The 24,697-nt window shown below is 37.2% G+C and overlaps 1 protein-coding gene across 14 annotated transcripts in view; it reads left to right on the forward strand.

Moving 5' to 3' along the window:
- PTPN13 (protein tyrosine phosphatase non-receptor type 13) overlaps positions 1 to 24,697 on the forward strand; it is a 210,396-nt gene that overhangs the window by 67,548 nt on the left and 118,151 nt on the right. For all 14 annotated transcript variants that reach the window (XM_014787858.2, XM_087434547.1, XM_014787859.2 and 11 more), the window contains one exon: positions 12,268 to 12,446. In XM_014787858.2, coding sequence (XP_014643344.1) covers positions 12,268 to 12,446 — 179 coding nt within the window. The remainder of the gene's footprint in view (positions 1 to 12,267; positions 12,447 to 24,697) is intronic.

The following is a 24,697-nucleotide window of genomic DNA, read 5'->3' on the forward strand; positions in this document are numbered from 1 at the left end:
AACCGGATAAAATTACCCTATTTGTTCCCTGGAAACAAACTATAAAGCATTAAATTAATTTAATATCAGCATTCTTAAAATGAATAATGTGTGTTGTTTAACAAGTGTATGAGGCACTTGTAGTAAACTACCCCTCCCCCACAAATACAGTCAATACACTGTGTTTTGATTTGAAATTCTTTTGGCTCTAGATGTGACAACATGGACCGTTTTATAAATTTAAAAAGTCATACATTTAGAGGGGAAAGTTGCTACAGGTCATGCTCTCTAGTTCCATCCTTGCTGCTAAATGTAATTTTACTTACTATATTTATTGCTTTAATTTTATACTTACAGGGATTTTTAAAAATATTGAGGTATAATGTATATAGCAAAGAGCATTATTCTTTTTTTTTTTTTTAAGATTTTATTTATTTATTTTTTTCCCCCCAAAGCCCCAGTAGATAGTTGCATGTCATAGCTGCACATCCCTCCAGTTGCTGTATGTGGGACGCGGCCTCAGCATGGCCGGAGAAGCAGTGCCTCGGTGCGCGCCCGGGATCCGAACCCAGGCCTCCAGCAGCGGAGCGCGCGCACCTAACCGCTAAGCCACGGGGCCGGCCCAAGAGCATTATTCTTAATTGGACAGCCTGATGAATTTTATCAATGTACACATCCATATAACCTCCACCCAGATCAAGGTATAGAACATTTCAAGCACCTGGGAAGGCTCCTTTCTAGTCAGTTCTTGGTTAGCAAAGGTAATTATTGTTATGATATATTGCCTGGATAAGTCTTGCCTGATTTTAAACATCATATAAATAGAATCATAGGATTTGAACTCTTTTGTGTCTGACTTCTTTTACTCAATGTTCTGACTGAGATTTATCCACAATATGTAACTAAACTTTTTAGAGAAAATTCTCTTTTGCTTTTCTCAAACATACAAATTGAAAGGGGCTCTCTGCTTTGTATCATTTATCATATATGCCTTGTATTGGTAACAGGTTGAGATTTTTACTTTCTTGAGGTGACGTGTATCAGTCATGGTTAACATTTTTACAAGAAATGTATCCTAATATTTCTTTTTGGAAAATGGAGTAGTCTATCATTCAAATAAGCCTCCTTGTCTTTTTTTCTCTTTGAGAAGGAAAAGATTTTTAAAATGTGAATGAGGAGTGGTGATATCTGAAGAGGAGCAGAGAATGACATTAGTGATCACAAAAATATTTTTCATAAGTTGCTACACATCATGGTTATGTGGAATCATGTCATCATAAATAAAGCCAGTTCCTCTCTGGAAAACTATGTATTTCCTTCCTCTGGAAACTGAAAATATACACTAATCTTCACTGACCTTTTCATCCACTTATCCAAAAATGAAATAAATGCCAGTCACTCATGATATTATTGATTTTTCAATCTTTGTATAAATTCTAGATCCTTGAAAGTAAAAAGAAGTTGCCAAGTTCATTCTTTAAATTTTGTAGTCTTGGGACCGGCGTGGTGGCATAGTGGTTAAGTTCGCGTGCTCTGCTTGGGAGGCCCAGGGTTCACGGGTTCGGATCCCAGGCACAGACCTACGCACCACTTATAAAGCCATGCTGTGGCAGCACCCCACCTATAAAGTAGAGGAAGATGGGCACAGATGTTAGCCCAGGGCCAATCTTCTTCAGCAAAAGGAGGGGAATTGGGGGCCAGCCCGGTGGCGCAAGCGGTTAAGTGCGCACGTTCCGCTGCAGCGGCCCGGGGTTCGCCGGTTCGGATCCCGGGTGCGCACCGACGCACCGCTTGTTAAGCCATGCTGTGGCGGCGTCCCATATAAAGTAGAGGAAGATGGGCACGGATGTTAGCCCAGGGCCAGTCTTCCTCAGCAAAAAAGAGGAGGATTGGCATTGGATGTTAGCTCAGGGCTGGTCCTCCTCACAATAGGAGAGAAAATCAGAAAACCCACAAATACGTGGAGATTAAACAAAATGCTACTGAACAACGACTGGGTTAACCAAGAAATCAAAGAAGAAATCAAAAAATACCTGGAGACAAATGAAAATGAAAATACGACATGCCAGAATTTATGGGATACAGCAAAAGCGGTTCTAAGAGGGAAGTTTATAGCGATACAGGCCTATCTCAACAAACAAGAAAAATCTCAAATAAACAATCTAAAAATGCACCTAAAGGAACTGGAAAAAGAAGAACAAACAAAGCCCAAAATCAGTAGAAGAAGGGAAATAATAAAAATCAGAGCAGAAATAAATGAAATAGAGACCAAAAAAACAATAGAAAAAATTAATAAAACCAAGAGCTGGTTCTTTGAAAAGATCAACAAAATAGACAAACCTTTAGCTAGACTCACCAAGAAAAAAAGAGAGAAGGCACAAATAAGTAAAGTCAGAAATGAAAGAGGAGAGGTTACAACAGACACCTCAGAAATACAAAAGATTATAAGAGAATACTATGAAAAACTATATGCCAACCAATTCGACAATCTGGAAGAAATGGATAAATTCTTAGAATCATACAACCTTCCAAAACTGGATCAAGAAGAAGTGGAGAATTTGAATAGACCAATCACCAGTAAGGAGATCGAAACAGTAATCAAAAACCTCCCCAAAAATAAAAGTCCAGGACCAGACGGCTTCCCTGGGGAATTCTACCAAACATTCAAAGAAAACTTAATACCTATCCTTCTCAGACTCTTCCAAAAAATTGAGGAGGGGGGGAAGCTCCCTAACTCATTCTACCAAGCTGACATTACCCTGATACCAAAACCAGACAAGGACAACACAAAAAAAGAAAATTACAGGCCAATATCACTGATGAACATCGATGCGAAAATCCTCAACAAAATACTAGCAAATCGCATACAACAATACGTTAAAAAGATTATACACCGTGATCAAGTGGGATTTATTCCAGGGATGCAGGGATGGTTTAACATTCGCAAATCAATCAACGTAATACACCACATTAATAAAATGAAGAACAAAAATCACATGATCATCTCAATAGATGCAGAGAAAGCATTTGACAAGATACAGCATCCATTTATGATAAAAACTCTGAATAAAATGGGTATAGAAGGAAAGTACCTCAACATAATAAAGACCATATATGAGAAACCCACAGCTAATATCATCCTCAATGGTGAAAAACTGAAAGCTATCCCTCTAAGAACAGGAACCAGACAAGGATGCCCACTGTCACCACTCCTATTTAACATAGTATTGGAAGTCCTAGCCAGAGCAATCAGGCAAGAGAAAGAAATAAAAGGGATCCAAATTGGAAAGGAAGAAGTGAAACTGTCACTATTTGCAGATGACATGATTTTATATATAGAAAACCCTAAAGAATCCACCAGAAAACTTTTAGAAGTAATAAATGAATATGGTAAAGTTGCAGGATACAAAATCAACATACAAAAATCAGTTGCATTTCTGTACACTAACAACGAAGTAGCAGAAAGAGAAATTAAGAATACCATCCCATTTACAATTGCAACAAAAGAATAAAATACCTAGGAATAAACTTAACCAAAGAGGTGAAAGATCTGTACACCGAAAACTATAAAACATTTCTGAAAGAAATTGAAGAAGACGCAAAGAAATGGAAAGATATTCCGTGCTCTTGGATTGGAAGAATTAACATAGTTAAGATGTCCATACTTCCTAAAGCCATCTATAGATTCAATGCAATCCCTATCAAAGTTCCAACAACATTTTTCACAGAAATAGAACAAAGAATCCTAAAATTCATATGGAACAACAAAAGACCCCGAATAGCTAAAGGAATCCTGAGAAAAAGAACAAAGCTGGAGGTATCACACTCCCTGATATCAAAATATACTACAAAGCTATAGTAACCAAAACAGCATGGTACTGGCACAAAAACAGACACACAGATCAATGGAATAGAATCGAAAGCCCAGAAATAAACCCACACATCTATGGACAGCTAATCTTTGACAAAGGAGCCAAGAACATACAATGGGGAAAAGAAAGTCTCTTCAACAAATGGTGTTGGGAAAACTGGATAGCCATATGCAAAAAAATGAAAGTAGATCCTTACCTTACACCATACACAAAAATTAACTCCAAATGGATTAAAGACTTGAATGTAAGACCTGAAACTGTGAAAGTTCTAGAAGAAAACATAGGCAGTACGCTCTTCGACATCGGTCTTAGCAACATCTTTTCAAACACCACATCTGACCGGGCAAGAGAAACAATAGAAAAAATAAACAAATGGGACTACATCAAACTAAGAAGCTTCTGCGCAGCAAAGGAAACCATCAACAAAACGAAAAGACAACCTAACAATTGGGAGAAGATATTTGCAAACCATACATCTGATAAGGGCTTAATCTCCAAAATATATAGAGAACTCATGCATCTCAACAACAAAAAACTACCAACCCAATTAAAAATGGGCAAAAGACCTGAACAGACATTTCTCCAAAGAAGATATACAGATGGCCAACAGACACATGAAAAGATGTTCAAAATCACTAACTATCAGGGAAATGCAAATCAAAACTACAATGAGATATCACCTCACGCCTGTCAGAATGGCTATAATTAACAAGACAGGAAACAACATGTGTTGGAGAGGTTGTGGAGAGAAGGGAACTCTCATACACTGCTGGTGGGAGTGCAAACTGGTGCAGCCACTATGGAAAACAGTATGGAGATTCCTCAAAACATCAAGGATAGAACTACCATATGATCCAGCTATTCCACTGTTGGGTATTTATCCAAAGAACTTGAAAACACCAATTTGCAAAGGTACATGCACCCCTGTGTTCATTGCAGCCTTATTCACGATAGCCAAGACTTGGAAGCAACCTAAGTGCCCATCAAGGGACGAATGGATAAAGAAGCTGTGGTATATATACACAATGGAATACTACTCAGCCATAAGAAACGACGAAATCCAGCCATTTGTGACAACATGGATGGACATTGAGGGTATAATGCAAAGTGAAATAAGTCAGAGGGAGAAGGTCAAATACCGTATGATTTCCTTCATTAAGTAGTAGATAATAACAACAATAAACAAACACATAGGGACAGAGATTGGATTGGTGGTTACCAGAGGGGAAGGGGAGGGTGGAGGGTGAAAGGGATAATTCGGTACATGTGTGTGGTGATGGGTTGTAATTAGTATTTTGGTGGTGAACATGATGTAGTCCATGCAGAAATAGAAGTACAATGATGTACACCTGAAATTTTTGCAATGTTATAAACCAATGTTACTGCAATAAAAAAATAAAACTTGAGTTTAAAAAAAAAAAAAAAAAAAAAAAAGAATTGGCAACAGATGTTAGGGCTAATCTTCCTCACACAAAAAAATAAATAAATACAAATAAATTTTGTACTCTTTTTTCCCCTGGCATTATGCAGATAGCAGGGGTGGAAGAGGCTCTCCTTTAACTCAAAACTTTGTACTGGGGGATAAGAAACAAAACCTAGTGCTATTTATAAAGGGCCTTTACCATAAAAGTTTGGTGCCATTTATTCAGCTTCCTCCTTATAAATAGAGAAGAGTTGTTAGTGTCTCATTTCTAGTCTAAAGTTATTTCTGATAGTCATTTTGCCTTTCTAATAGAAAATGACTTTATTGTAATTTGGGTAAAATAGTTACTCGTAACACTTTCTGGCTTGCCATATCTCTTGTAAAAAATGCCTCCCTGGTGGCTTTATAAACTGAAACAAAATTTTTTTTAAAGTATTAGGGAAGGATATAAAGTTATACATACTCCATCTCGTGAAGTTTTTAGTATCAGTTAATTGATGTAGAAATGGAGCAAGTATCAGGTCAAGCAGCAACTTAATTAAGCTGTGATACCACTTTATTGCCCCTAATAAGGCTAGTAGTTCTTATTTGTGTGTTGGGTGGATTGGTATGCACATCTGAATCCCCAGGAAGCTTTTAGAAAATACTGTGTAGAGTCCTGTGCCCGGTCTCCAGAGTTGACACAAAATCCTGTGATTTAGGAGACAGGAGGCCTGTGTGCTTTCCTAATTATTCCCAAGCCGCAAAAGTCAGATACTTTGTAAATAAGTTTGTTTCAATATTCCGATTAACACAGCTGACACTTCTTTTAGTCATACTTGAAAAAATAACCAAAAGTAATCAAGACGGGAGAAGAAACTAAAGATCCAGGGTATTTTTCTGGTGAATAATTTAGAGTTTGTGGTGTTTGAAAGTTGAAAGAAAACTTTGTTTTTCTTCATAATGGAGCTCCAAAATAACCATTTTTTTTTGTGACCAGCAAAATGTAAATTGCTAAGTTATAATCACAGCAAGCAGGGCGGAAGGACACCTTTCAAAGGCTGTGGACCTGTGTATAGAGTTGGAATTGTAAACAAATTCATTTTTTTCAGGCATTGCAATAACATTATTGTAATGGCATTGTACCTGATCTTTAGGAAGTTCACAGTTCCTATCTTTAAACCACTTATATTAACAGAAAAAATGTGTGAAAACAGAGTTACAAGAGCATATTGTCCAGGATTTTGGCATATAATTTTTGGGTGTGCAGTTTTTATTGATGAGGATAAAGAAGGTGAATAAGAAAGGTGAACACCAAAGGAAAATCAAAGAGGAGGATCTTAACATATCAAAGGAATAAAGGGGGCGGTTTCCTCAGAATATAATGAAAGGAACTGCTGCTGTTTCTTCATGCTGCTTGCATCAGGTGGCCAAGGAGGTTTGCTGAAGAAGAGAGCAGATTCTTAGAGACCTGCTTCCTTCTACCGAAATTGTCCAGCCGTTTAAGCCCTGTTGCTTTTAATAATCATAACCAATTTAGTTTTACTAATATAGATTGCCTGTGTATCACTTTTGTTAAACTCAGATCTCTTAGTGTTTTGTTACGAAGATGCATGGTTTGGAATTACCTCGAGAATCTTGCAAGTACGTAACAAAACAAAACTACTAGAAGCCTAATTGATCAGAAGCCATACCAAAATTCCAGTGGTTGTGGTTTGGATGGGTGGCTTGCATGTGTTTAGTGTTTAAAAAAAAAGAAACATAATATGTGTGTTTGTGTGAGTAAATGTCATCAAAAAGTAATAATGTCTTTCCTCTTCTATTCTAGTGAAGAAATCTATCACCAAGCTTTATTATCAAGAAAATGTTAAAATATAGAGCAGATATTCTAAACCATTTATTTTTTTCTGTTTGTACATTGTTTTACCAAATGATTGATTTAACAGTGTGTGTGTGTGTATATATGTATGTGTGTGTGTGTGTGTGTATATATATATATATATATATATATATATATACATACATTTTTTTTTTTTTTTTTTTTTTTGGTGAGGAAGATTGTCCCTGAGCTAACATCTGTGCCAGTCTTCCTCTGTTTTGTATATGGAACACTGTCACAGCATAGCTTGGTCTGGGAGGTGTAGTTCTATGCCCGGCATCCGAACCCACAAACCCTGGGCCATCAAAGTGGAGCGCACAAACTTAACTGCGACATCACCAGGCCAGCCCCTTAACAATGTATATATTTTTATGCACATATGAACTGAATTTTTGAGAGACTTCTGTATTATAGAGTAACTTCATCAGATCCTTTAGAGTTTGGAACACTGGCCTTTGCGTAGATTTTTGCCAAGCACTCTGATAGAACGTATAGAATAGGAGGACTACAGTTTCTCTATGTGTGCTTAAATAGGCAAAGGGATTTTTCAGGTCAAAATGGTGTTATTGTTGTTCTAAGTCTTTATATGATTTCCTGATACCTTTGGTTAGTGTTACCTTATCATATTTGTTACCCAGTTGTGATCATTTCCCTAATTTTTATACCATGATTGGAAGTCCAAAAAATAAAATGAAAAGGACAATCTAAAGGAAATGGTAGGATCCCTCAGAAAAAAAATGCGTGGATATGGGTCTTAGTTTAAGGGAACATCAGAAAGAAGCTCTAAGATGTTTCTTTGCATATCAAATTTCTTCTTATTTCTCACTTTGCCTCTAGCTGCTTGAAATTCTGTTTAAGCAACTTTTTCTGTGGAATGTTGGTAAAAGTCTATAAATAGAATAATTTACCGACTGGAATCAGTTTACATCAAATTTACTCTTTCATAATAATAGCATTCTTGAGGACAGTCATCACACAACTAAAACATTATAGGACTTCAAATTACAAGCTTCTGAAATTCCATTTTTAAATCTTTGGTTAGCATTCTTTGAAGGATTTTGAATACATTTGCTTTAAATGCCTTCCTTTTGGTTAGACAAGGAGGGTGAATTAAACTGCTTTTAGTCACAACTCTGAATATCCTCACTTGTAGGTTTGCATAACCCTTTACAACTATTGAAAAATGTATTTTGTGGTTTGACTGTTCTCTAAAGAATCCAGTACTGAAAATGTCGTGTGTGTGTGTGTGTCTGTGTGTTTTGGGGATTTTACAGCAATGTAGTTTGTTGTTACAGCTGCTTTAACTTTATTATAAGACATTTAAAAATCATATTTGAATGAAATATAATGAAAATATTTGCATCATCTTTGTGTATGTGTGTTTTTTAACAAGCAAAATATGACCCACCTTGGCAATTCTGTTTCTCACTGCTCTCCACCATTCCTCTGCCCAAGATTCTTGCTGTTCCCTGTACAAACTTAATTATTTCCTGCCTGCATGCCTTTGTTTGGCTCTTTCTTCTCTTTGGAATCCCTCCCTTAACCATGGTCAAATCTTACTCATCTTAAAAGGCCACATATAAAAAAGGAAATTAATTCTCTCTTCATTGTAGTTGAAGTAATTTTGCTGTCCTCTAAACTCCCTTTTGTATTATCTTTTTCTCTCTTAGATACCTTTATACTTTCTATCTTGTATTTATTTATGAATACATTTTATCTCCCCAGTAGTACTAGGGACTCCATGAGCAAATGACTTGTAATGTTGGGAAGATTATGTTTAAATATGTATAGTGCTTAAAATAATGGTGTACTTGAGATGTTCAGTAAAAACAAACAAACAAAAACCTGTTGTGTAAAGCAAAAGTTGAAAGATACAGTTCTTGCTAGAATAATAGTAATTTTGCTGACCCTGGTTGTGCTGGTAAAGTGAATAAATCTCTTAATTTCAGCGTGATAAGCAATTACGGGTTGCTTTCACCTTCAACAGTTACTGTTCTGTGCTACCCTGTCAAGGAGGAGGTAGGGTCAGTCTGTGGCCTGGGATGAGGAGGAGTGTAGCAAGCTCTTTTCTGCTCTAAGTGGACACCAACATCCGGACGGCAGCACAAGACATATCATTTATTTATTTTTTATTTTTTTTCAAATTTTTTATTTATTTATTTTTTTCCCCCAAAGCCCCAGTAGATAGTTGTATGTCATAGTTGCACATCCTTCTAGTTGCTGTATGTGGGACGCGGCCTCAGCATGGCCGGAGAAGCGGTGCGTCGGTGCGCGCCTGGGATCCGAACTGGGCTGCCAGCAGTGGAGCACGCGCACATAACCGCTAAGCCATGGGGCCGGCCCAAGACATAGCATTTATTTATTTTTAATTTTATTTATTTATTTTTTCCCCCAAAGCCCCAGTAGATAGTTGTATGTCATAGTTGCACATCCTTCTAGTTGCTGTATGTGGGACACGGCCTCAGCATGGCCGGAGAAGCGGTACGGTCGGTGTGCGCCCGGGATCCGAACCCGGGCTGCCAGCAGTGGAGCGCAAGCACTTAACCCCTAAGCCGTGGGGCCGGCCCAGACATAGCAGTTAGACTTCTGTGTGTCATCCATGCCTCTGTGTTAGCTGTGATCCCCAATAATTTATAAATTCGAATGATAACAGGTATACCAGAAATCATAATTCTCTCCCCAAATAAGGCTGACAGGAATTAAGCATGAGGGTTAATATCCCAGCCTCCTCTCTTGGGTTCAGGATTGGATACTGGGGAACCAGATAGAAAGGCTAAAAAAAAAATTAGTACTTAAAATAGGCGGGGGGAGATTGGCCGTAACGAGTGAAATGAGAAGTGTGAGAGGGAGATTACAGCACTATACTTGCGTGGATACTCAAGAGAAGAACATCCTGGAAGAAAAGACTGAGAAGGAGGAGTCAGTCTTAACGTTGGAGTACCCTAGGGCACAGTCCTTGTACTTGATTTCTTTCTTAGCTCACTTTTTAGTGATATCCAGTCACAAGGCTTTTAATACCATCTATTAGGCCAGTGAGTCTCCAAATACTGTATCTCTAGTTCAGAATTTTCTCCCAATCTCTAGATCCGACTGCCTACCTGACACCCCTGTTTGAATATCTAACAGGTATCTTAAACTTAATAGGTCCAAAAGTGAAGTTCTAATTTCTAACACCATCTTCCAACCCCTACTTCAGCAACCTGTGGTATCCTGAGTCTTCTTTATCCATCCTTCCCTATTCTGAGACCAAAATCTTGGCTTCATCCTGATTCCTCTTTCTCTCGTTCCACACCCAGTCTGTTGGGAAATTCTCTTGTCACTACCTCGGAAACACATTCAAGTTCCAACAGGTTCTCACTGCCTCTACTGCTACCGCTGTAGTTCCAGGGCATCATCATCTTGTACCATATATCATTGCATTGCTTTCCTCATTGGTCTCCTAGTGTTTGTTCCCTTAAGTTGCTAATTTGAAAGGAATTGATTGTAGACTGTTTTATAATGTCTGTGATGTGTGAAATCTCAATATTTTGAATAGCATCCTTTGGCAAAGAAAATATTGTTCTGCCTTGTTTGAGTTCTTCTCTAGCTGCATTGTGTAGTTTTTGTGCATGAAATATCCGAAAAGCTTTTAATAGAAAATGTGTAAAGTGGCTGTGAAAGGCAATAATATACCTAGGCTTACCAGCTGTGATGACTCGTATATTCTGCCATAAGAATTGTGAGCCATGTTTTTAGCAGCCTGATGTGTGGTTGGGTAGATCTATGAGGACCACAGGTTGGTAACTCAGCTTCAGTGCAATATAAGATGTGCTGACTGATTAAAAGATGCATTTAAACACATTGTTCTCTTTTGACCCAGTTATTCAAGACATGTTTCAGATTTATAAAAATGCAGGAGAGCATATAGTTGGCTTTTTAATCTTCAAAGGAGGAATGAATTTTAATAGTGTACTTTTTCATTAACATAAGTCAAATTCTGATGATCAGAATCTTGACCATAAGTAGAGGTTAATAAGTCAGAAAGGATGGATGATCCAGTTGTTTTCAGGAAAGCATAGATACTGTGTGTTTGGTAAACTGTTCCATAGACTTCTGTCAATTTCTTGTGATTTGACTTAGAGAGATATCAGTAAAACCCATTCGGATTGAATAATAATGGCATTGTCAGTCGTGGGCCTTTTGTGACTTTCCTATAGCAGGTTCTTGAGTCTATAACCCAATTCACTTAGTAGTTACCTTAAAACCTGTATTAACTTCCTTTTGAAATAGGAGGACAAAATAGAGTTCCCTCTAATAAGTCTGTTTTGTTGAACCTAATGTATAGCTTTACTTTTGGGAGGAGGCCTGCTGAAATCTGTGGAATTTTTTTTAATCCTCTTAAACGTGAGTTCTTAGGCACCCATACAGGCAAACATTAAAGCAAAAAAACTAGAGACCCCATTGATCACATTTGGTAGTATAGAAGCTGCCTGAACTTCTAGTGAAATAGTGAACAAATACAAACAAGACAAAATCCAAATTCATATGTATGTATTTTGATGCAAAGAAGAAATTTTCGTTGTAGTTGGAAACTTTACTAATTACAAATCTGATGAATTATCAAAGGAATTATTTTCTGTCAGTTCCAGACCTAGATCAGGGAATTTTAACCTGGGTCCATAAATGGGCTATAAGGAGATCCATGAACCTCTTTTGTATATAGAGTTTTATGTTTATGGGCAATTTCCTTGAAAGAGAGACCATGGTTTTCACCAGATCCTCAAAGGAATCCGTGATCCCAAAAAAGTTTAAGAACTGCTGATCCTTATCCATATCTCCATATCACTGTGATAAAGTATTTGAACCAGGTTTAATTCTTGTGATGGACAATGCAAGTTCTCTATTTTTATTTTCTAAGATATACCATCTATGTTTTGAAAGATTAAGCCAAATCAAGGCATTGTTGTTAACGATGCTAGCAGTAGTAGGTATATGAAACCCACTTTCTTTTTGTAGCATGTTGATTTGGTGTATGTAACTGCATATTTACATATATATATATGAATAGGCTGGGATGTTTTTTTAAGTGATCTGTAGTTCCTCTGACTATAGTTTTAAGCAGTTATCTTTCTTTTTTCTTTTTATTCTTTATTCAGTAAGCATAGCTGATCCTGCAGCCCTTGGCTTCATCATTTCTCCGTGGTCTCTGCTGTTGCTGCCATCTGGCAGTGTGTCATTTACAGATGAAAATATTTGCAATCAGGATCTTCGAGCATTCACTGCACCAGAGGTTCTTCAAAATCAATCACTAACTTCTCTCTCAGATGTTGAAAAGGTAACTGTTAAGTCTTTTTTGCTTGATTTTGTTTTTTGTTTTATGGGGGTAGGAAAAGTACAAACACTGGGCTACCCTGCCTCAACCTCTGAGAAAAATCCATTGAATTTAAAATGATCATGTATTCCAAGAAGTTATATTTATTTTATTTAAGAATTTAAAATAGTTTTATAAAGATTTATGGGTCTAAAAAAAATATGAAAAAAATGTGAGCCATTATTCATGTTTAAAAATGCTTATTGGGGCTGGCCGCACGGCCAAGTGGTTAAGTTTGCCGTGCTCCGCTTTGGTGGCCTGGGTTCAGTTCCCAGGCGCCGACCTACGCTGCTGGTCGGAGGCCATGCTGTGACGGCGACCCACGTACAAAATAGAGGAAGATTGGCACAGATGTTAGCTCAGGGCGAATCTTCCTCACCAGAAAAACACAACTTATTAAAAGCCTACTATGTATAAAACACTGTGCTCATGAGGAAGATACAAAAATAATTTGATAATTGATCCTGATCATCATGTATAGAACAATCTATAATACGTGGCAGATTAAAATAAATGCTATCTAGAAGGATAAAGTATTTTAGGCGTCCACAGGAGGAGCAGTTAATTTATAATTTAGAATGATATCACAGAGAAGGTACCATTTGTGTTGGGTTATGAAGAATGAGTAGAGTTTAGAAAAGTGAAAGTGGGTAGAAATGGGCATTCCACCCAGGGTTGTTAGTATGTGCAATGATAAGAGGTAAGAAGTTGTCCACTGTGAGAAGGGAATGTTTGGTCAGACCAGTTAGGCTAGAGCATTAGCTACTGGAAGGCTGTGGTTAAAGAACGGGAGGCTGTGGGTCAGAATGAAGAAGACCTTACCAGAACTTGAGACTTGCTTCTGAGGCACATTTGTAGGAGGGTGGTATGACATGCTTTGTGATTTTGGAAGGTAAGTTTGACAGAAGTGAATAACTAGGTGAGATGAAAGATTGTATAGAAATCTAACTGGGGAATTTTAATAATCTGGGGGGAAAAGAACTGAAAATTGTGTAATGCCTGGGAATATAAGGGCTTGGATGAAGGAGATATAGTGGAAGCCAAGCTGACAGAGTGTAACAATTCATTTGATGGAACAATGAAGAAGGAAAAATTTATGATAGAAATATCTAGTCTGAGGATGGCGATGACATTGACATCAGAATAAGATCTAATTTCATTATCAAGGCTATGAAAAATATTTTTTGGACAAATATACATGGTGTGTGTAGCAGGCTGTGATAATTTAGATATGTTAATAATGTTAATAATAATAACTTCGGAGAATTCAGAATTGGCTATGAATGTCATTTCCCATATATCATTCTACATAAGTGTGAAAATTAGCCTAATAATTTGCTAATAGTAAAATTGTCAAATCAAAAAGTATGTGCGTTTTAAATTTTGGTATACATTGCCTAATTGCCACCTAAAGGAATTGTACTAATTTATCCTCCTACTGGCAATGAATAACAATATTTCCCTTTTCAGAGAGGGAGAAGGAGAGAGAAGGTGAGAGAGGCAGAGAGAGTATGTGTATGTTTGTGTGTGTGTGTTGGTTAAGCTAGAAAAAGGCATCTTGACTTGAGCCATTGATTGTGTATCTGAAAAAAGACTGACAAGTATTGGGAGAGAATCCAGGTTTAAGTTTATGTACCTTTTATATTCCATGAGCTGCTTAAGAATTAGGGGAGGTACAAGCTAAGCAACCAGTGAAAGGAGACAATAGCTATGAGGTAAAGGTAATTCTTAAAGCATTAGCCCTAAGAAGTTTCCCATTGCATGAAATGAGGTATTTGAAAGGGACTTTTTATACTATAGAGTGTATACATTGCTGGTCATTGTTATATATATCATGAAGATATTCAAATGTACTGGTAGTGTTTTATTAAGCTGGATAACATATATATAGTTACCTGTTTTTGTTATTTAAATAGTAGGCATTCATTCTGTGCACTCTGTGTATGATTCATTTAATAGTAAACTTTTTAGAAGATAGAGGGTAATTAGAACATTGGAAATAGGCATGGTGTGTGTGCAGGTTAGTTAACTCTTGAGATTTCTGGATCTTAATTGAGCTTCAGGAGGTCTATGAACCAATGAAACAGCATGCTAAGTTTTGTGTGTCTGAGCACTTTTGGGGAAGTGTGTCCATAACTTTATCAGTCTCTCAAGAGCATCCGGTGCCCTCAGAAAACTCAGAACAACTGCAGCAGAGTAAAGCCATGGATTTCTTAATTTTAAAAACTTGTACTGAATTACAGGAAAGTTTTCTTTAATTGTGAAATATTTGCACAACTGTTTATGGATTCTTTCCATAAGGCATTTAAAATCAACAATAAAAGGAAAAAATTGCTTAGTAGTAATTTCAGGTGCCCAAGTGCTCTTCTGGTTTGCTGAGGGCTTCCCCACTTTGCCCTGAGACGTCAAGATACCCAAACAAGTAAACGGCCCTGTGTTGGTACAGCTGTTAGACCACATGTTTGGGAAAGTGATTGAAGCCTCCCCAGTATTAGGCCAAGTGTTGAGGAGCAAGTGTTGGGGGTGGGATTGCTGTGGGATTGTTGCCATTACTGTGTTCAAGTTGATTTCCCTGTGAGTCTAATTGGAACTTGTAGCTTACCTCATGCCTCAAAAGCTTCAGCGCAGTTCTAAATACAAAGAAAATCAAGGCAAGTTTTTTGATCCCATTACTGTTGGCAATATAAACATAAAGCGAAGGTCAGAGGAATAGCTATATATTCTAATATTCTGATTTTAATGGGGGCAAGGACATTTTGAAAAAGATAGTAACTGTATTTCATGACTTTGATGAGTTAAGGATATGCTATTAACTAATACTCAAGAAATGCTTGCTATTGATAATATATAAAAGTTTTTTTTTATAATACTCAATGCCTAGCACAGTATTGTGAATACTAGTAAGTACTTAGTGAGATCTTGACCTGTGAAAGTGTTCCCTTCATTCAATGGAACTTGTTTTATAAACTGTACATGTACAGTTGTATGAAAAAATTTACCTTACTACCAGCTATATAAATAAGCACTTCCATTTATTTGCCTTAGAATTTTACTTTTCAAGATAACTTTAAATAACTAGACAGGTTTATACAGGTCACACTAAGCTTTTTGATCCTCTGGCTTTTCCCTTTTACTGCATAATTGTTTGTTTCCTACCTGCTTGGCAGACAATGTGCTTAATTTGGCCGTTTTGAAATCAGTTTGATGGGATTGGAACTTGGATCAAATTCTCATTGTGATTTCTCTTCAAGAATATTGATATGCATCAGGGATTTGTACTATATTCCTGATAAACTAAAGGAATCTTAGTTTAAGTGTTTATTGCCACTAATTTTCAGTCTAAATATCAGGAATTGTGGCTCCTACCATCTCTGTGCTTCTTGAAAATCAAAGGTCATCTTTAGAAGAACAATACTAGTAAATCCACTTCCCCAACCTTAGAGAAATCTCAACTGAACTTGTCAAAAAAAAAAAAACCAAATGCTCTTAACCACACTATACTATACTTACTCTATGTTAAATCTTATTAATCCATTCTTTCTCCCCTCCTTCCTATTTGTTTATCACATCCATAAATTTGACAAGTATACTTGTTATATGCCAGGCACTCTGTGAGTCACTGAAGAAGAAACTTGAGGCTTGTCTCTACCAGAATCCAACATGTAATAACATAATTCAGTTGAAAATTTTACATGCTGGGGTTGTGGAAATATCACCTTACACCCTCTAGGATGGCCACTATCAAAAGAAGAGAAAATGGCAAGTGTTGGCGAGGGTGCAGAGATATGGAACTTTTGTGCACCGTTTTTGAGAATGTAAAATGGTGCAACCATTATGGAAAACAGTATGAAATTTCCTCAAAAAAGTTAAAAATGGAATTACTATGTGATCTAGCAATCTTACTTCTGGGTATACATCCAGAAGAATTCAAAGCAAGATCTTGAAGAGATATTTGCACACCCGTGTTCATTGCAGCATTATTCTTAATACCCAAGAGGTGGAGGCAACCCACATGTCTGTTGGTAGGTGAATGGATAAAGAAAATGTGGCTTATACATCCAATGGAACATTATGCAGCCTTAAAAAAGAAGGAAATTTTGTCACATGCTACGACATGGATGACCCTCAAGGGCATTATGCTAAGCAAATAAGCCAATCGCAAAAAGACAAATACTGTATGACTACACTCACATGAAGTATCTAAAGTAGTCAAAATTGTGGAAACAGAAAGTAGAAAGGTGGTTACCCAGGTCTGGTGGGAGGAGGAAGGAGGAAGTAGTGTTTAATGGGTATAGAGTTTCAGTTTTGCAAGATGAAAAATTTTAGAGATCTGGTGCACAACAATGTGAATATACTAATACTACCAAACTGTATGCTTAAAAATAGTTAAGATGGTAAATTCAATGTTATATTTTTTACCACAATTAAGAAAAAAAAATGGTATAATTGTATAGGTACAAATATAGATATAGGAATTTAGCTCTTTTTAAAGTATCATCACTTCAACATACTGTGTTCCACTAGCTACTAAACTAGTTTCTGGTAATATGTTATTGAGAGCTAATGGTATAATGTGTTACTCTTGTCAGGTAACATATTTTCATCATATCAGTCTTTAAATACATAAGATCTTAACTCAAGGAAATAATTTTTATGATGAAAACTTAGCCCTGTGGGAGAGAGAGAAACATAGGGGGATAGAATGGACCCTAAAACATCCCACTTGAGCCGAGCTGGGGCCACTGTACAATGAGTGGGTCTCCTTCAGAGCATGAAAGCACATTTTGGTTTGTAGTGTATGTAAACTAGTGTTCCGAGCTCTACAGTAGCTTAGAGTTAAATAAGTTGTCAGATGTGTTAAGATATTTGGGTATATCAGAAACTAGCCGAGAGTACTTCTCAGATATGTAAAGTGTGATGAAATATAGAAAGTAATGGGTGAGGGGAAAAGGTTAATTTTAAAACTAAAAGATGACATCCTGCTGATTTGAGCTTTTAATATAATTCTAGGGGAGGTCCCCCCCCACTAGGAAATTCTGAGAGAAAAGAAGAGTTATGACCAAGTAAATTTGTACAATTGCTTTATATATCAGGGGATCTTAACCCAAGTTCCAAAGTACCCTTAGAGGTCAAACGAATGGATTCAGAAAGCCATTAAAAATTCAAAAATTACATTAAAAAATGTGTGTATATGAGGGGTCATAGTTCTTATCAGATCTTTTTAAAAAGCTAAAAATCAGTGACTGTATGCTGCCAGCTCCCAAATTATATAGATTTAACACAAAGCTCTTGACTTAAATATATAGCCACTTATTAGATATCTTCACTGGGACGTCCCACAAGCATCTCAGACTCAATAGATCTGAAACTAAACTCAGTATTTCTTCTCACACCTGAAACTTTCCTCCTCTTCTCTGTGCTCCCTGTAAATGAATGGGCCATTATTTCCCCAGTTTGCAAGGAATACTCTAAGGTGTTATTCTTAATTTTTCATTCACCTCAGGTCCTCTTTCCTAAATCCAGTCAGTGATTAATTCCTATTGATTCTACCTCTTTAGTATCTCTCACATCTGTCTATATCAGTTAGTCTTCACTGCCTCCCCCTCCTCAGTCCATCATGAACGACCAGTGCCTCAAACACTTTCTAATAATCACTGTGCCTCCAGTCTCGCCCCTGCCCAGTTCATTCTTTAAACTATAGTCAGTGCATTTTTGAAAACCCATATCTGATCTAGTCCCTTTGCTGCTTAAAATTATTCAGCTTCTCCGTTCCCCTTGAAGAAACTACAGCCTCCTTACCGTGGCCTTTGAGGGCATACTGCGCCCACCCTTGTCTGAGCAGTCTTCATCTCAAGCTCTGTGTTTTGGCTATTCTTGATATCCTTCAATGTCTTGGATGTGCCAAGTGCTTTCTTTCTTCTTAGCCTTTGTGCGTTCTCTTCCTCTAGCCTCACATACTCTTTCTACACACACTCAGCCATCTCAGCTCTTACCTCACCCCTCATTGCCTGGCTGACTGTTAACAGAACATCTAAAGCTTTCCCTTACACTCTGTTGTACTCTCTACCTACACTCTTACGTGTCACGTTATCTTGTCTTGTTTACTCTAGAAGGTTTGAAATGGAAGGGAACCCGACTATCCTACTCTCTATTGTATCTCCTCTACTCTATACCAGTGATTCTCATGGTGTTGTCCCCCAACCAGCAGCATCAGCGTCATCTGGGAACTTGTTAGAAAAGCAAGTTCTCAGACCCCTCCCCAAACCTGCTGAATCAGAGACCCTGGAGGTGGGACCCTGCGATCTGTGTTTTATCAAACCTTTGAGGTGATTCTGGTGCATAATAACGTTTGAGAACCATTGCTCTATGCCAAATTTGCCACTTAGGAGGCTCTCGACATTTGTTGAGTGAGTAAAAATAATTCAGGATTTTTTTTACCCACAGATATTTATGCGTTGTTGCTATTAAATGCATAGCCACACAATCTCAAAGGATGTTGCTAAAAGGAGCTATGTATCACACATAAAGCAGCTTTTACTTCTTCACAGAGATCCCTGGGTGTGAGGTATCTGCATATGAGACTGCAGTGTCTTACCCAGCCTGTGTCTGATGGTCAATGAGCCAAATCTTTGAAGGCTTTCTGTCTCTTCTCTGGAGAATGGATGTAGAGGTAGAAAATATTATGTGAGTCTTCTCAGTGATGACTATTTTATTATTATCCCATTTTATTTTTCAACAAATATTTATCAAGTGTGGGTTCTGGGTAGAATTTCTGGCTTTGTCACTTAAAATGTATGTGACCTCAGGCAACTTGCTTACCTTTTTATGCCTTAGGTGACTTATCTGTAAAGGGACAATGATAGTACTTCCCTCATGGGTTTTTAGAAAGTTAAAAAAGATAATATTTGTAAAGTGCTTAGAACAGTATCCAGCATAGAGTAAGCACCCACTAAATATTTTCTATTACTGCTATATGTCAAGTGCTGTCTCCTAGGTCCTGGGATAGAGTGGTGAATGGGACAAAGGCCTTCCACTCCTGGAGTTTACATTCCAGCCCATTATAACTATAAAGACAAAAACATATTTTTGTTCCCCGGGAGTTATATTAGTTATATTATAACTAGTTATATTAGTTATATTATAACTCCTTCTTTCTTTCCATGTCACATTTTCTTTGTGCCTTTATCTCAGACTCCTCCATTTCCTCGTATTCAGTTTCCCTGAATCTCAAGTCTACTTCCCAAGTTGAGACGTTCTTGTCCTTTCCTCTTCAGCCTTATTGCCAGGGCTATGGTTGGGTCCTCATTTCCTTTTTCTTGAACTTTTGTCATAATCTCCTCCTAACTTTTATTTCTGCTTCTGGACTGTTCTCCCTACAAGTGTCAGATTAATCCCTCTGAGCATTTTTCTCTTCAAAAACCTCCTGCTTTTTTTCACCCAATGAAGTACAAATTCCTTAACAAAACCTAGAAAGTTCTCCAGAGTCTGATCCCAACTACCTTCTAACTCCTCGTTCAGATGCACAGGTTGTAACAAGTCCTGTGCTTTCTGACTTGACTCCTTTCTGTAACAATGCCCTTCCCCATTTCTACATGTCCACATCCTATGTACCAATCATTCTTTCAGTGAGCATCTATTGAGGACTTATATATCCAACACTGTATTAGGCCACTGAGAACAAAGATGAATAAGAAATAGTCCTTACCCTCAAAGGGCCAGCAAGCTAATGGAGAGGCAGACAATAATAAATAAATAAATAATAACAATAATAATAATGCAGGAAATACATACAACAATAGCAGATCTGTACAGATTATTAAAAGAGCACAGAGAGGGGACACATAACCTACATTCAAGCTTCAGCTTACCTCTCCCTGCTTCAAATTTCTTCTGATTCCTCTATAATCAGAAGTAATCTTTTTTTGTGTCATTGAATTTCCTTACCATAAATTTACCACTTCTACTTTGTTTAGTAGATGCATACATATATATTAATATATTTTTTCTGTTAGACTTCTAATTCTGGGAAAGGTAATATAGATTAAAGCAGTGGTTTTTAATCAGAGGCAGTTTTGCCTCTCGGGACATCTGGCAATGTCTGGAGACATTTTTAGTTGTCGTTAACCGAGAGAGGGTGGGTAGGTAATGCTACTGGTGTCTAGTGAGTGGAGGTCACGGATGCTGCTAAACATCCACACAGGATAAATGTGCACAGGACAGCTCCCCATAGCAAAGACCCCAAATGTCAATAGTTCTGAGGGTGAGAAGCCCTGTCTTAGAGGATAAGAGCATAGCTCTGGAGCTAGACTTTGAATCCTGCCTCCGCCACTTAACAAGCTGTGTGACCTTGGGCGTGTTACCTCCCCTTTCTGTAGTACTGAATGAGCTAAAGCACATGATGTAAGCTTGACACACAGTACCCATTATGTACATGCTATCTATTAATATTCTAATATGTAATAATATATATTAGTATATGATAGTAGTATTGTTGATACCAGGATGACATATTTGTATCTTACCAAAATCCCTAACTTAGTGACTTTCAGAAAGAATGTTGAATGACTAAATGGATAGTTAACTAGCTCTTCTATAAATGCATATTTTCTAGAACTAGCTCCTTTATCTTTTCATAGAACCCTATGTATGAATCATCATTATCAAAAGCACCCACCTCTACAGGAAACCATCCTGGCCTGCTATACTACTGCACTAAGGGAGGGGAAAAGTTCATCTCTGTGCTGTCCATCAGGTACAGATAGGTACCGAGGGCTTTGATATGATAGGGCCTAATCAAAGATCACAAAACCAGAAATTCCCTGGGAAGCTAAATAAATAAGCAGTAGAAGTGAGAGGCAGATCAAAACATTTTTTTAACTTCTGCTGCCTGATTTCTTTCAGGCCTTGGGCTTGTTGATCTCTTTAATAGAAAGTATTAATTTGTTAGTTGGACTTTGGTGTGAGCCATCGTATTCTCCTTTTTTTCTAATTAAATGGAAAATATGAAAACCAAATACTTACCTGTTTTTGAATAACCCTTCCTTGCATGACCTTTCTCCTTTCTATCAATGTCTATAAGTAGACGACAGCCCGTCTATTGCTCTTTATCGTCCAGATGAACTAAGCGCTCTCAGTGACATGGCAGCGTTATTGTATTACTTTAACTACACCCTCGTGTCACTGGTGTTTATGCCTGTGTATTTTCAGGCTTCACCAACAGTAGAAACGCTTAGCTTATGAGTAACGTGTATGGAAGTATTATCCACTTTTAGTCTATAGGTGATTTTGAAATAAATATAAAAGTAAAGCATTTTTCTTTGTGTTCTAAGAAATATTTCTCTAATATTAATAATGTTTCTCTAATCTTAGGTACCAGATGGTATTATTATACATTATTTTAACAACGATCTGACATACCTGGAGTTATTTCTTTAACAAAATTTTAAATGATTTAAAAATATTATTAAAAGTTTCAAATCCATAAAGCACTATCCTAATAAAGTAGCAATTACCATTTTTGTATGTGTTTTCTGTATGTAGATATTTCATATCTATATGTATTAAGCAGGGTTCTCTAGGGAAAACAGGATCAATAGGATGTGTATGTATGTGTGTGTGTATATATTTAAAGAGATTTATTATAAGAAATTGGCTTATGCAATTATGGAGGCTGACAAGTCCCAAGATCTGCAAGGTGAGTTGGCAAGCTGGAGACCCAGGAGGGCCAGTAGTATAGTTCTAGCCTAAGTCTGAAGGCCCGAGAACCAGAACTGATGGTGTAGTTCCAGTCTGAAGGCCAGCAGCCTCAAGACCCAGAAAGAGCTGATGGTTCAGTTCACATCTAAAGGCAAGAAAAAGCTGATGTCCTAGTTTGAAGGCAGTCAGGCAGAAAGAATTCTCTCTTACTCAGGGGCAGGTAAGCCATTTTGTTCTATTCAGGCCTTCAACTGATTGGATGAGGCCCACCCACATTAGGGAGAGCAATCTGCTTTACTCAGTCTACTGACTTAAATGTTAATTTCATTTAAAAACACTCTCCCAGAAACACCCAGAATAATGTTTGACCAAATATCTAGGCATCCCATGGTCCAGTCAAGTTGGCACATAGAATTAATCATTACACTGTATACATAGATGATCAGCAAGTGTACAATTTTATAACCTAGTTTTAAGAATTATGTTACTAATTTTATATAGTCCTGTATAAAAATTATTAATATATAGTAACTCAGCATATTGTGAAGTAAATATAATAAAGAATCTTAAAGCACTGCCAATATCTCAAAGAATCACAAATCAAAGTTAATATATTAAAAGAAAAATATTTGAGTATGCAATTAGTACTTTATGGTAAAGCTATGAAAAATGTTTTTCATATATGAGGTTCTTTGAAAAAGTGTTCACATATGAGGTTCTTTCAGAAGAAGTCTAAACAGAAATATGATAGAAATAGCCTGCACTATGCTGTCTTGAATTCATGAATATTTAACTGAATTCAGCAGGCATATATTGAATATCTACTACATACAAATTCTTTGTTAGTTGCTGAGAGGAATACTAAGATGTGTAAAAAAGACTCCTTCAAGGAAGACAGACAAGGACACATCTGAACGGTATTACCGGTAGTATTGTTAACTGTTTTTGCTAGATACAAATGAAATATAAGTGTATCATGTAAGACAGAATGCTTTACCTTGTCTGAGAAGAATTATATGGCATACCTAATAGATAACGTCGTCTCTGGACTATCAGTAATGGGTAGGACTTTTATTGACGGATGAAGAAAGAAATTCTTGGTAGAAAGAACTGCTCAAGGAAAGTTGGGAAAAAGAAAGATTTATTTTGCCAACAATTATCTAGTAGTGCTGAAGTGTTTAGGCTGTGATAGGAAAGGAGTGATAACAGAAGGAAAACTTAAAAATCTGTCTGGAAAATGGAGGTGCAGGCAGGTCACAGTTAGCCTCGCATATCATTATAAAGAATTTGGATTTCTTTAAACTCAAGAGCCATGAAAATATTTGAAACAAGGAACAACTTTTCTAATCTGTAATTTAGGAATAATTTAGGAGGCTATATGAGGAGTAGATCAAAGTGCTGTGAGATTGTAAGGATACCCAGTTTTATATGTATATTCTTCACCTATTTCTAAAGAGGATTTGAGACAGTTTATAGAATTAAAAAATAAAAGTGAGAATATGTGAAATAAGTGAAAAGAAAGGCAGGAAAATAAGATGACACTCGAGTAAGATTAGTGCAAAAAAAATGCACATAGTGAGACTATGCAATATTGATAGAGATGGGCTAGAAGTTTAGCTCTGAATCTCTTAATGGGAGGGAACATGGAAAATGATTACTTACTAACTTTTCACACTTTCAGCTGATAATCTTGCTTCCTGTTTCACAGGAAAAAGTAAAAGCAATCAGGAGAGACTTTCCCCCAGGATCCCACTACCAGATTACCCACATAAATTCCCGTATTCTCCGCCTCCGTACTACAGATGAACTGTCAGTGCTCCTCTGTAAAGCTAACCCCTTCATTTGTGCATTAGCTCCCACCTCCTCCCACTTACTCAACAGTCTTCTCCCCACAATCTCCACTCTCTCCTGCAGTTCCAGTTTTCCCTGTTGAATCATTCCTATCAGCATAAAAATATGTTGTTAGTTTTCCAATCTTTAGGAAGCAAACAATGAAAAGAAATCTTTTTTGACCCAGCTTCTTTTTCCGTCTACTACCACATCTATTCTTAGTAAGAAAAATGCTAATCAAAACTGCAATGAGATGTTTTCTCTTTTCAAATTTGCAAAATTCCAAATCTTGGTGACACATTCTATGGATAAGGCTTGTGAACAAACCTCTTACCTGTTGCTGGTAGAAATGCAAAATGATACAACTTCCATGCAAGGGAATCTGGCAATATGTATCAAAACTACAGATGATCTACCCTGTTATCCATAATCTCAGAGAATCAATTCAAAAGAAATAATAGCAAAAGGTTGGGAAAATCCTAATTCCCCTTTAATAACCAATTGGTAAAATAAACAGTGCTACAGCCACAAAATGGAGTTCTGTGCAGCAGTGAAAAAAGATGAGATGATCTCTAAGCACTGATATGGAAACATCTCTCTTGTTAAGTTAAAAATGCAAGGTGCTGGGCCGGCCCCACGGCTTAGTGGTTAAGTGTGCGCGCTCTTCTGCCGGCGGCCCGGGTTCGGAT

This window comes from Ceratotherium simum, chromosome 8, assembly GCF_057802395.1.
Source record: "Ceratotherium simum simum isolate JZ-2026a chromosome 8, ASM5780239v1, whole genome shotgun sequence".
NCBI classification, from domain to species: domain Eukaryota; kingdom Metazoa; phylum Chordata; class Mammalia; order Perissodactyla; family Rhinocerotidae; genus Ceratotherium; species Ceratotherium simum.